The sequence below is a fragment of the Mugil cephalus genome, chromosome 10 (assembly GCF_022458985.1).
Source record: "Mugil cephalus isolate CIBA_MC_2020 chromosome 10, CIBA_Mcephalus_1.1, whole genome shotgun sequence".
NCBI classification, from domain to species: Eukaryota; Metazoa; Chordata; class Actinopteri; order Mugiliformes; family Mugilidae; genus Mugil; species Mugil cephalus.
The window spans coordinates 24,611,556-24,625,789 of NC_061779.1; the positions used below are offsets into that span (position 1 = coordinate 24,611,556).

Below are 14,234 nucleotides of genomic sequence, written 5' to 3' on the forward strand. Positions count from 1 at the left end.
TATATTTCAAAATATTACAACTTGTAATTTGACTTTATTTTAACATTTTAATTGTAATTACACAGACAAAAAAAAACAAAAAAACATTTTTTTGAAAAACTGACATTTACCGTGGTCGTTTCCTTTTATTCTCCTGTGTTTCTGTCTAAATTCCAAAGTCAGAAGTCTGCTGTCTACATCCAACACAAAGTAGATGGCCAATACTTATTAGACTTTCAGCAAGACTTAAAGTCTTACTTTGATTGAAAAAAAAGAAAAAAGAAGAAAAGAAACTAAAAAAAAGGCGCCTTTCCTCTCTGGAAACTAATCCAGAAAGCTTAATAAGGAGACATCTGGCATCCCTGTAACAATATATAATTTGGATAATATTATTGATTTCTTGTCTGATCCTTCAATATTAAAGCATGGATGATTTCAGACAGCACCTGAGTATCCTGCAGGGTGACAGCTGCCTGTGGAGCTGTTAGGAAGTTTGGGTGAGGTAAAGCTTCAAACTGGAAGGTACCATAACGTAGTGAGTTCTTCATCAAGGATAGTTACTCATTTGTTGTCTGTAGCAGACGATGTCTTTAACATCACATAGCAACATTTCTTCTTCTGTCTGATGTGAGACTGCGTCACAAACATCCTGCTCCGGAAAGTGTTTTTTAACTTTAATAACTTTTGGTTTTACATATTTGTTTTACACAACACTCTAAAACATTTTCTTAAAAATATACTAGAACATTAAACATTTAATTTAAACTTTCTGTCTACAAACACACATCTCTGTATGAATAAAGTGGGGCTTCACAGGGATGTTTCTAGGCTGTGCAGGGGGCTGCCCGGACAGGGCGGCAGCCCCGCTGAGTTGGGTGGGATCAGACCAGACCTGGAGGCGTCCTTATGCAGTGGGACGATGCGCTCCAATGCGTTGTTGTTGGCATTGGGTGAGAATGGGGCAGTTATCTGGGCAGTCAGGGCAGACAGTCCAGTCAGCGGCGGCGGGATGTTGACGGAGTTTCGCTTGGTGGGGGGATCGTCTTCACTCTCGTTTTCATCGATCAGGGGGATTTGAGTTTCTGAGTCCTCAATGCGGAACTCAGGGTGGCTCATGAAATTGTGGATGGAACTGCGAGACTCAGGTGTTTCCAGACCTTCGTAGGGAGACACGCTGTCTCTGAAGGCATTCACCACACGGATCTGAAAGATGAGAGGGAAACTGTCAGTGTGGGAGCTGTGTCGCAGGAAGATTCTGGTGTTTTTCTGAGCGTGAGACTCTACCATTCATTGGTCTGACAACCCAATTCCACATCTACTATCTTTGATTCCACCTCAACCACTGCAGTGAAATAACCGATAACTGACAATAGCATGAGCACACACTAGTTGGGTTTACATGGAGACTTTTTCTCATTCCGAAGATCAGCTGTTAACATGTAATGTACAGAATCTGTAGGAAATGGAGAGTTGGGTACCAGAAGCTTTCTGGTTTTGGTGTTTCCAGGCTGTGTATGGACCTTGTTTCTGAACCAGTCAAGAGAGTCAGTAGCACTTAGGTAAAATTTCAGGTTGTATTTGGTTAGCCAGATCATACCCAGTGGGCAAGCAAACTAATACTAGCTCTGAAAGTTGAGCTGCACCCTACGAGGTTAAGTCATCAGATGACAGCTGACATCCATAATCAGACTGGACATATTATAAGAATAGCACCAGGTGGAATTTTCTTTTAAGAATGAAACCATACCTGAGTGTGGATGCGATTGAGGCCACGGCACCAGAGCACCTGGCCCCTCCTCAGCTCCATCTCAGCATGGTCAATCTCATCCTGCTCATTCTCCAGTTCATCCTCAGGGATCTCCTCTCGCTGTGTGCCATGACCTGCTGTTTTCAGGAACTTCAGCCAGCTAGTGGGGATACTGGACACCAGCTGAGAGGGGACAAATAATACATCTGTGTCAATGTCACCTCCTTGACCTGAAAATGTTCCTAAAATGACCTGAAGGTTTGCTGGCTATCGATGATGAAGTTGGTCATTATTTCTCATTTTACAGATTAATAGCATTCACAACATCATTGCTAACAGATAAATCCTTTGCTCCGTGACCACTGTTAAAGCAATGTAACACAGCTGTTGGAATATTTATCACGTATCTCACAGGCGGGATTTTGCTCCACCCATAAGGCCAAGTTCCAGTGACTATGGCGGATCCCTGTTTAAGCACAAACTGGTCGCACACGGTCTCATTGGGGTTTAAGCTACTAACTTTGTAGGCATTCCTCTCCCATAATGTTATAACTGCTCTCACAATAAAGTTGATCTCGTAGTAAAGTGTCTCACCTGTCCCCACAACAGACTGCCAAGGCCCATTAGGATACACCACAGCCACTGCTCCACGTTCAGACTCACACAGCTAAACGGTTTACCACCAAACTGCACGATTATGAACTATAGGGAGACAGAGAGACAACATTATAAAGATTAACAATCTTTCAACAATGTCAGGCTGATGTTACAACTTCTTCTCTGCTCAAAGGTGACCTGTGTGAGTAATGTTCCCAGGATGATAGTGCAGAAGATGGGGTTCTTGAAGACACCCTCAAAGATGTTCCTCTCTCCGTGGATCTTGCGAGCATTGAGTTCGTTAAAGATTTGCATCAGAACAAATGTGTTGAACACGATGGTGTAGTGCTCGGATGGCGGGGCGTGGAGGGGTGCGTCTCTGCCACTGTCGATGTCTAAAATCTTCTCACCTGTGAAAGGGTGATGGAACTGATGCATTAATATCGGGATTTAAGACAAAAAAAGATGATTAACTACTGCACTGCAGTACCTTTAGATGCTTCCTGCACAAACTCACAGTTTTTTTTAGGGATTGTTTAACAGTATTTACATATTTTGACGCTTAATCTAAGCAGAAAATCTGTTTAAATCTCCTAAATTTTAGGCTGGGAAACAGTTTATCGATTCATTGACTATGATTAAACTTAAAAGGAATTTGATTACCATTTAGCCAAAGCAAGACACCACGGCTTAAAGCTAAGAAAACCAAGACATACAAGTATCACATACACACAGGTATTAGGTATACGTAGCTGAAAGAAATAAGCAAATATGTAGAAGAGTGGAGAGCAGATTGTATTATTTTAGTATAAGATATGTAGAGAGGCTGTGGTCACTGCTTTTCATGGGATGTCTCTAGTCTATACTTTTCTGTAACTGCAATGTACAAATGACATCACCACACAATTATCTCCATCTCAATGGAAAGCAACTCCAGTCCATCAAATACTGTATATTGTATAATTAACATACACAATGAAGTCTTTTTTAAGGCACAATGCTGTGGTGCATTCACTAACCAAGGAAGAGTAGGACGAAGATTATGGTCAATTGGTAGACAGCATGACCCAGAATGTTCTTCATCATAGTGCGGGAAATGAGTGGCTTCATACGGCCGTATGGGTTCCTCAGCAGCAGAGCCTCAGTTGGTGGCTCAGTGGCAAGGGCTAGTGAGGCAAAGGTGTCCATAATGAGGTTGACCCATAACATCTGCACAGCTTTCAGAGGAGAGTCCTGGAAACACACACACATGCACACATCTACAGTTCATGTTTGTCAACAGAGAAACCACAAACCTGTTTTTGTCAACAGGGAATATGTTACATTTGTTCAAAAACAGGCACGTAGCCAGACACCAGCACGCAAACATTAACAAACAGAATTTAAAATGCTGGGTTAGATATAAAAGTAGGCTATAATTAACTTTGAATGAAATTTAGAGCTCACATTTTTTAAGTTATCACTAATGTTGTTTGTCTGGACCTAAGCTTGTACACTAGGGGTGTAACGATTCAACCACTACATTGATGAATCGATTTATTTTCCTACGATCCAGCTACATCGATTTGTGCTCAGCAAGTGGGTCTTCCAGACGACATACATCAGTCTAATATCGTTTTAAAATGTAATCGATCAATTGTATCGATACTAGGAAATAACGCATGTCGGAGGATCCGCTTTGAGTATTTACTTGAGAAACACAGTAAAACTGGACAAACGTTAGCTTATGGCTAACATCAATTGCACCAGTAACACAGTGACCTGAGCAAAAGAAAACAACTCGATGAAACGTTGGATAATTTAATGTGCCACCATCATGTGATATTTTCAACAGACCAGCGTGTAGTGAGAACGTCAGCGCTCAAAAGAGGCGATAATAAACAGAAACAGACGTGGTGTTAAACTTCTGGGCCATAATAACCTGGATCTTTATTGATAAACCGAGCGCTGTCCAGTGGATTGAGTCACTTGAGGAAGTTTAAAAAGTGAGAGTTTAAAAAGAGTAGATACTGAGCAAGATAGTAATCTGTTGGCGGCCCACCACTCCTAAATGAATATAGAGGAAACACTGAGTAGGTATTTATTTCAGTCACACTGGTTTAATTTTTGACTAAAAAGTTACTGAATCGATTTCAAGTCACTGAATGATTTCGTATCGTATCGTTCTAAATGAACCAAAATTGTCCTTGAATCATATCGGCAACCACAAATCGTGATTCGAATTGAATCGTTGTTGAAACGAATAGTTACACTCCTATTGTACACCTTTGAAAAATACATTTTTAATATAAGAGACAAATATGTAGTTCAAGACCCCGTTCTGGGACCCTTGTTATTTCTAATCTATGTTAATGATGCACCTAATCTTTGTAAACTGCCATCTGGACATCTATGACATCAGTGGCTTTGAGAGCCAGAATGTACTGAAGCAAAACACTGAACCACAAGGTTTTGAACCACAAGCTAACTAGGGCTACCTCAACTAGCGTTTCCACAGTTACCTTCAAAATAATGATTACTGATTACTCCTTTAAAAAGTAACTAAGTTAGATCACAAGTTACTTTATTAGTTACATTCAGCAGCAATAGAAAATTCCTATACAACATACATCTTGACTCAGAGATTTTTTTTGTTTGTTTGTTTGTTTTTCTTCTGTTGGCAAGGTGAACCTGTGACCCTTCGGTTGTTTATGTTTATGTCTGTGTGTTATTACACGGGAGTTGTCCTCATGCTAAAAACGTGACGTGTCGCATATGTGACGTCACTCCCCGAGATGCAAGAAGAAACCAAAAATCATAAATGTGAAAAATGGTAACGCACTTGGATAAGTAACTTTAATCTGATTACAGGCTTTGAAATAGTAATGCGTATTACTCACTAAAACAGAGTCATTAGTCAGTAAGACCCTGTCTCAAACAATGCCCAAAACTGGGCTTACCTCCTTCAACAAGACTGTAACTGACTGGACTAGAACTGGTGAGTGGTGGGTTGGACCTGAATATTATACAACCAGGGGTTAAAGCTATTTTGTTCAGCCCCTATGTAGTCAGCAAAGGTTTATAGAGGGCTCTGACCTGAGTGATGCAAGCTCCAGTGAAGGCCACGGTGACAGCAACCACGTTGACAGTGAGCTGGAACTGCAAAAACTTAGAGATGCTGTCATAGACGTTCCTCCCCCACATAACAGCCTTAACAATGCTGGTGAAATTATCGTCTGTCAGGATGATGTCAGATGCCTCCTTTGCTACATCTGTGCCTGCGATTCCCTGCAGATCACGTTATGCAGGTTATTCAAACACTTCTTAACAAACTGTAACTAAATACATTTGATCACATCAGGGACAGTCATTACCATGGCAAAGCCAACGTCTGCTTTCTTGAGGGCAGGACCATCATTTGTTCCATCTCCTGTTACGGCGACAACCTGACTCTGCTCCAGCACAGTGCTGTCAATAATCCCTGGCATGACAACAAAAGATAAACAGTTGAGACACACTTAAGAGTCTTAATGAGGGCCTAAGGTGTGTCCTTACTAGAACTGACACACAGCGGTAAAGTGGAACAGAGCAGAGGAGAGAAACCAGCAAATCCATAAACAAGCAAGCAGGCACTGTCATACTGAGCTGAAATTACATAAATGTCATCAATAACCTACATCAACCCATTTTTCTGACCAGGTCGAAGCATCTCTAACCTTTTACGAGTGTGTGTTTGTCCGTTGGAGATGATCTGGCAAGTACTCTCAGCTTGGGCCAGATCTTATCAATACGCTCCTGCTCAATCTGCAGGGAAAGAGAAGAGACACAAGTATGTCAATTCAGTTGCAAAACATTAATTCAAATTAATAGGTTTTACGTTTGAAACTATCTCCACTGAAACACTGACTCTGTTGATTGTGATTCAGTGGGTCAGAGCAGTGTTGGCTACTGTGTCACAAAAATGAAACCTTTCAAAAATAAATATCTATCAACCTTTCTCCGCCCTCTTGCCAAACAATGACACTGATGTGTAGATTTCAGCCTCCTTACATTGTATCATTCATATCATGAATTGTCTGTTATATTTGTGTGTCACTGTGCAGAATGATGTACATGTGTTTTGGTTTTGGTTTTGCAGTGATCAACTGTCTCATGTGCCTGACCTCTCCCAGCTCATTGCGAATCCGTCGGTTGAACTCTTTTCCCTCCATACACAGGAAGTCGTCTCCAGGTTGAAGGATGCCACACTTGATAGCGATGGCTCGGGCAGTATTAATGTTGTCTCCAGTCACCATACGGACAGTGATCCCAGCTCGCTGACACTTTCTGATGGCCTCTGGTACCTGATGGCAACAACAGAATTAAAAAGAAAAGAGTGTGATGCATGTTGAGGTTCATGAACCCCTCTTGACGTAAAACCCTCTGCTTCTCCCTTCCTTCTCATCTTCAGCCACTCTCCCACCCATTTCTAGTGTGTGCTTATTTGCAGGAATGGAGTCTGAGCAAAGCCTCACTAGCTGTGCAGAGTCCTCTCTATACTTGTCTTACATATATATATATATATATATACATACTTCTAAGTTTCTGTGGATACCTCAGTCTTTATTTCTGAACCTCCTGCCTGTTGTCTGCCTTAAATGTGTCAGTTGACCATCATTAACTACCATCCCTGACCGTACTCATTGGTCTGCAGTTTCCCTGGTCCAGTATTCTGCCCAAGTCTCAAGTTGGGCCTGACGTACAAAAACTGATGATGATCCCTGATCACCTTCACACTCTTACACCAATCACACATAAAATTATGACCACCTTGCTTATATTGTGACTCAGAGCCTTCTGAGGGTGTAATGTGGTGTCTGACAACAAATTCTGATTTAGTGGGGACAACAAATAGTGGTTTTACTGTAGCCAGTCCTCCTAACATTTGTGCGTAAGATGAAGAAGAATAGCTTTCATCCCACAATACTGTACCACCAAGGGTAATGTGTTTCTGTACAAACATTGATACTGTGATTAGCAGGTTGTGTCATTGTGTCCCCCTGTGTAAAGATTTGGGAAGCGGGTGAGTTGAGCAGCAAAGCATACCTCAGGTCGTACTGGGTCTTCAATGCCAACCACAGCGATGCATGTGAGGCCAGTAAGAATCTGGGCCTCGTTGTCCCAGTCAGGTTCCCCATCAGTAGCAGGAAATTCTCTGTAGGCGAGACAGATCGTCCTCAGTCCTTCTGATGCCATTGGCTCAACTACCTTGTTCACCAGCTCATCGCGGTCCCGTGGTTTGAAGACTTTGGCCTCACCGCTGGCCGTCAAGATTTTACAGCACCTGGAACCACACAAAAGCACTGTGTGACCATCATGTACCTGAGCAAAACAGAGCTATGTGAGCAGAAACAGTAAACGTACTTCCTGAGCAGAATCTCGGACGCTCCCTTGCTGAACATTCGGTAACTGCCATCATGGTTTTTTAGCACAGTGCTCATAGATTTCCTCACAGAATTGAAGGTGTACACCTTGAATAATTTCTCTTCTGGGATTTCGTTGCGGATGGTCTGGTAGTCTCGGCGTAAGTTGAGGGTGAGTCCCAGTAAGGCACATTCAGTCTTGTTTCCCACCTGCCGAGGCAGCCCACCTTCCTTCTCCGGAGGCTACAGGAAGCAGTAGCAGGGGAATGTTCAAACTTTATTTATTTCTATAGCATTTTTCATACTAAAAAACAACCAACAAGTGCTTTACATAAAAAACAACAACAAACAAAACAAAAACAAGAAATATAAAACATTACAACAAGACACATTAACAATCACACATACACACAACACATACAGTACATACATACACGCACGCACACAGCAGGCACACACACGTCCTCAATCACACCAGTATTAAAGAGGACATGAAACAAACTGAAACAAATAGACACTAACATAGCATATGTGTAAATATTTTAAACATAAAACCCAAATAAAACATTGTAAAAAATCTACCGTTTTAAAGAACGTCGGCTTTTCATCAGCATTCTTATAATATTAAGAAGTTAAAAATGGGTTAGGGCCTATGTCAGTTAAAATGACTGTTTTCAATAAATTGCTTGTTCAAATTTAAACAGGCAATTGTTGTTTTCAGATTGCCTCCCATTTCTTCATTTTGCATTTTGAAACTCTACTTAAAACCTCCTTATGATTCGAATGTTCATTCTTGCTGCTAGCCAACGTTGGAGAACAGGTGGTTGCGTCAGTGGCAAATGATGGAAATTAACACATTTCTCCCAGTCTTTAACTTCAAACTCATGTGAACATCCAGGAGCAATGCAAAACATGTCTCCTGTAATTGGTTTTGTAATGTAGTAGCTCAGTGTGACCACAAGTTGAGCCAATCACTCCAATGATGTAACGTCCAGCGATAAAACAGCAATGGCGGCGCCATAATCTTTTCTTCAGTATGAGAGACCTTCTTAAATTATCATAATCACATTAAGTGTTTCATGTCCCATTTAAATCAATGTACAAGTTAGATTTTTTATTAACAAATTAGGTACTTTAAATGAATCAAGAATTAATACTGAAAATGGAGCTACATTGAAACAATATCCCTTCAGTCTTCAAACAAGATCCTGCCCTTTGTTTCCTTTGGGCTCTGTCTGCCTTTTGTGACATACCTCACCTCAATTTATGTTAGTGTAGTTTGGGTTGAGTTTATGAAAACAGTAAAATAACTGTTCCTCATCAATCCAATTTACTAAAATACAGTCTCAACCTAAAAAAGCAGTTTGAAGGTTTGTACGACTAGTCTTGTAATGTGCATGAATAAATGTAATATTTTGGGATTTAGACACAAACAAAATATGCTAGTGATTCTTTATAGTCTGAGAATTCTCAGTGGGAAATGAAACTACAGAAAAAGGCAGGTCTGAGAATTTTGTGTGGCACTACTGTTTTGTATTTTTTTTCTATTTATCTGGTCATGGCTCCTTAGATCTGATAAGTGACATTATACCGTAGATTAAACAGTTGATCATTCAAACCAAAAAATAATTTTGACCAACTAATAAAAATGAAAATTATTTCTAGCAACAGTCTCAGCACAGAACTGACAAAAAGTAAATGGCTTAAAAATCTTAGCGGCTTTTTTATTTGAACCTGTTTTTCTGTTTGTAGTGGATCAAGGAGACAGTGATCAGATGAGTCCTGAGCTACTGTGGCAGCTGTCCAAACCAACCTGCCCTCTCAGCTAAATGCTTAACTCAAAGAGCTTCCCGAATGGACAGCTATTTTTACATCTTACCATAATCTTGGTGGTGTAGGCGCAGTTGACTCCGATGCCGAGGACTAGCAGGTCCAGGATCTTGGCAGGGATAAGGTCCGGGTCTGGCACCTTTTTGTAGTAGCGTCCTGCAACATAGGCCTGCACCACCGCCATGCGGTTCATGGTCAGTGTGCCTGTCTTATCAGAGCATATGGCTGTGGCATTGCCCATGGTCTCACAGGCATCCAGGTGACGGACCAGGTTATTGTCTTTCATCATTTTCTGACAAAAGAAGAGAGCAGCATTACATGTGGCTGAGTATTCTGTCTTGAATTTACTAAGGTATGTATCTAATAATCTATTTAGTATTTAGTGAACTTTGTGATTAAGCATTGTCACACAGCTCAGGCACAGGTTACAGCACCCACTAATCGAGAAGGGGAAGTGTAAAAACTGCACTCTCACTGAATGACAAAACTACAAAGAAAAATATACTGTTATACAGCTATAGTGTGCGCAATTATTCAACATTCTATGGCAGTGAAAATATGCCAGTTTTATATATACCAGATACATAATCTATCAAACAACAGATACAATCATACAATTACAAGTGTTCACCCTTTCAGAGTTGACATATAATTACTTTAGGTATATAAATGCTCAAGGGGATCGTGAGGTCTTTGGCAGCAGGATTGATGGACTGTGTGCGCTTGATGGGACCCACAGGGAGTGTGTCATGAGAAGAGCTTTGGAGATCTGGTTCATAGGACCACAGTACATCTGTGCCCGGATTCAAACTCTACGGGCGGACACACTCCATGAGTTTACATCCCTCCCTCACAAGTTCAAGGAGACGCCATTTGACACGATGCCGCTGTTGCTATGCAACTGGTCAAACGGCTGAACGCCTCGGACACTGTTTTTGCCAACTTGTATATAGGTCTAATGCTAGTTCTGTTAATTTTTTGATTACATTCTTTATTTTTATTTTTATTTAATTTGATCTCATTTGTTTTATCTTTCTTGTGTTTTTTGTGTTATTTAGTTTTATGTGCAATGAAGCTATGTTGACAAAGTCATTTCCCTCGTGGATTATTAAAGTCTGTCTAAGTGTAAGTCGAAGTCTATATACATACAGTGTTCAGGTTAACAGACTGCTATATATATACTGCTATATATAATGCTATATACAAACTGACCTTGACAGAATATGCCAGAGAGATAGTGACAGCCAGAGGAAGACCTTCAGGCACAGCCACCACAAGTACTGTCACACCAATGATGAAGAACTTGACCATAAACTGTACGTAGATGGGGAAACACTGAGAATGCCAGGGGATCCCCTGAATCAAGAAGGTGTCAATCGCAAATCGTACGATGAGGATGAGGACAGTTAAACCGGACATGAACAGACCTGAAGACACATAGACAGAGACAGACAGACAAAGACAGAAAGTTCAGCTGTAAAGTGAATTGTCAGCACAACAGATGAAGTGAACTGTATTGCATAGAACAAAAAAAAAAAAAAAAAATAGCTTTAACATTTGTAGGTTTGGTATGTATAGTTTGTGATGTGTCATCTTGTATCTGCAACACAGTGATTAAAAGGATCAAAGATTAGCTACAAACGTCTCTTCTTTGCAGCATTTCGACTGCAAGACTATAAGGTGCGGCACATCTACAGCTCTCCTAAAAATATAGATATTTTGGCTCGTTGGGAGTATTTTATACAATTTATTCAAGTGATAAAATGTTCTTACTCCCTTTTGTGAAAGTAGAACCAAATATTGATCACTAGAACTAGAACTAGAACTCTAATCTAAAGACTAATTTATTGCTAAATCAAGAGGAGAAAGCACAAAGGAAAGTACAACTCAAATGATCACTTGATCCTTCCAATGTGGACAATATACTTTTGTAATAAGGCCAAGTGGATTTTTTCATTATGGCAGAACACACCAAGCTGTATAATTATTTTAAATTCGCCCAGCAGGGAGCTTCATCAGTAATTATCGTTGTTCACTATTCTTATCTGTTTGTACCTGCTTTGCCAATCTGCACAGCCAACTTGGTCAGCTTTCCCTGGAGGACAGATTTCTCCTTCTTTGGTAGGCTTTTTTTCTTCTTCTCTCCATCCTCATTGAGTGGCTCCATCTCCACAGGGCCTCCATCCTTATTTTTACCTAGTTCAAAGAAATTCAGTTAAACATTCAGGTGTTACAAATTTTCTGGCCCTCTGCACGCTCACTGGCCTTGCAGTGGCAGTGCAAGTGTCTTTAGGTAAATAAGTGTCACCTTTCCAGAGTAAAAAGCAGGACCATGATGCAGTGTGTGAACAGGTAGGTGGTTTAATCCCACTGTGGATTTATTGCGGCATGTAGGATAATATATGAATCAGAATTCCAAACGAATTTATTAACAAACCTTCTAACCAGAAAGAATGGTGTAGTCATTCTTTCTTCATGCCACAGTAACAATCACTATGAGCAACTGCTTTGTGATAGAGTGGGGGTATCTGCAGGTGTGTGTGTGTGTGTCTGAGCATGCTGATCCCATCTCAGTAATGAGGTTATTAGTGGACAGGCAGGCAGCAGCAGCAGGCAGGAGAAGAAAGCAGCTGCCGAGCTTAAGGCTGATAATCTGCTTGGTTCTAATCACCATCAACAGAGTCAGGAGCACCTGCTGCTGCTCAGACCGTACTATTCACCATGTACAACCACAGAGACCAAGAGGACCCGGGAGGACCTGCCAGTGACCAGAAAACAAACCAAAAAAAAAACAACAACAACAAAAAAAAAAAAAAACACAAGCAGACACACCACACTGTAAAAGACAGCGCCACATTTTGCTAGCTGAATTGAGGTGACTTGCATCACATGGTTCCCAGCATGGACACCAGGAAGCAACAGCAAAGATGATCATGTTTCATGTCATGATGCTAAAAACAGCACATCATTCTCTTCACAGGAATCTCCTGTTGTGACATATGTTTTTAGTCTCACTAAGCAAACATTTCCACATTCAGACAAGCGAAACAATCAAAACTCTGTTTGTGTTATGACCATGAACCACTGTGATCTTTACAGATGTGAAGGAATCAGTCAACTACAGACAAACTGAAGACGTTGCTGTTCACTACAACCTTTGGATCATTCAGTGAAACACAGTAACTTGCAGGAGTGAAGTGTTGCCTACCCTCCTTGTCTTCTTTTTCTCCTGTTGTAGCAGACATCTTATCTAATTGTTCACTGAAATTTCCTTTCATAGATAACATTCTGCAGAAATGACCACCAACAGACTGTAAGCATAATAATGTCGTTCTGAACGTTAAACAAATGGAAAGACACATCTTTGAGTTGGATAGCCCTATGACTAAGTTCTGAGTTTCCAATTTTTTTTATTTGTGAGGTTGTCATTTGATACCATTAATAGGCTAACTAACTTAACTTCACCATTACCAGTTAACAGAGTTCATGTGTCAAAACCTCAAGGGCTTAGGGCTGGATCTCATTCCAACAATCCCTGGGCGAGTGGTAGGGTGCTACCCTGGACACAGGGCTAATGGTGGAAGTTGGAATTTCCGAGTCAGAATTTTGAACTGGAACATCCCCCAAGAGAGGCAGACAATCATTCATGCTCTTCACACCTATGGTCAATTCAGAATCACCAGTTAACATAACGAGCATGCCTTTGGAAGGTGGGAGAAAACCCGACCAGGGGAGAAGAGAGACACAGAGAGAACATGCACACTTCACACAGAAAGGCCCCGGCCGGCCTGGATTTGACCCTGAAATCCAGGTTCTTGCTGTGAGGCGTCAGTGCTAACCACCACAACCCTGTGCCACCCCCATTAAAATGGTGAAGAATACAATTCCAAAACAAATGTAAACTGCTATACTGCAAATAGGCAACATGCAATAGCTGTTAGATACTCATACATATGGACTGCCCCATAAATGAACCGTTAAAAGGCAGAAACCTTAAATTTACTGTATAACGTTTGTCAATCTGCCATTTTGGCACAAATTAAAGTCAAGAGAGACACCACGCTAAATTTAACTCCTCAACACAACAACTTTGCAAGAAACTGAATCCCCCCAGATGACTAGCATTTGGCCCTGCCAGTATTTCTTTCCACTGGTATGGCTGTGTATGTGTACTTACTTTTGTTGTTTTTCCTGTCTTTGTTTTTCAGCTCTTCTTTCTTCTTGTCTTTCTTTTCTTCGCTATCAGCATCACCTTCTTCACCAGCACCAAGCAGCGTAAAAATTATTCCAGTCTGAGAGTTCACACCTACAGCAGTAACTAACATCTTGCCAGAGCCTTCCATCACATGGGTACCTGAGAGAGAGAGGGGAATTTTAACTTTTTACCCTAAAGTCCTAACACACCATAACCTCTTCTGGTCATGGGTTGATCTGGTGTCTTGTTCTTGACAGAAACAGAAAGGAATGACATAATAAATAACAACTGTGAGTCTTTGAAATTTAGCTGATTGCCTACTTGAAGAAGCAAAAAAAACAGTTACAGGTATCTATAAGAACGTTCAGACAACACTGTTGGAGAAAGTATCCCTTAATGTGTGTTCACACTAAAAGAATACTTCTTGGCTCTTATTTCCATGTAGGTACTTTCCCAGTACAAGAGAAACCTTCTGTAAAAAATAAGTGTATATGTGGTGGTGGTA

The 14,234-nt window shown here is 40.8% G+C and overlaps 1 protein-coding gene across 2 annotated transcripts in view; it reads right to left on the reverse strand.

Moving 5' to 3' along the window:
• The window catches only part of LOC125014460 (plasma membrane calcium-transporting ATPase 1-like), a 27,724-nt gene continuing 13,490 nt past the window's right edge, over nt 1-14,234 (reverse strand). For both annotated transcript variants that reach the window (XM_047595531.1, XM_047595530.1), the window contains exons 6-20: nt 13,712-13,888; nt 11,590-11,730; nt 10,747-10,961; nt 9,584-9,826; nt 7,706-7,947; nt 7,388-7,625; nt 6,466-6,645; nt 6,019-6,106; nt 5,677-5,783; nt 5,399-5,590; nt 3,343-3,556; nt 2,522-2,733; nt 2,321-2,428; nt 1,727-1,909; nt 1-1,182 (exon numbers count right to left, since the gene is read on the reverse strand). In XM_047595531.1, coding sequence (XP_047451487.1) covers nt 790-1,182; nt 1,727-1,909; nt 2,321-2,428; nt 2,522-2,733; nt 3,343-3,556; nt 5,399-5,590; nt 5,677-5,783; nt 6,019-6,106; nt 6,466-6,645; nt 7,388-7,625; nt 7,706-7,947; nt 9,584-9,826; nt 10,747-10,961; nt 11,590-11,730; nt 13,712-13,888 — 2,933 coding nt within the window. In that variant the 3' untranslated portion in view covers nt 1-789. The remainder of the gene's footprint in view (nt 1,183-1,726; nt 1,910-2,320; nt 2,429-2,521; nt 2,734-3,342; nt 3,557-5,398; nt 5,591-5,676; nt 5,784-6,018; nt 6,107-6,465; nt 6,646-7,387; nt 7,626-7,705; nt 7,948-9,583; nt 9,827-10,746; nt 10,962-11,589; nt 11,731-13,711; nt 13,889-14,234) is intronic.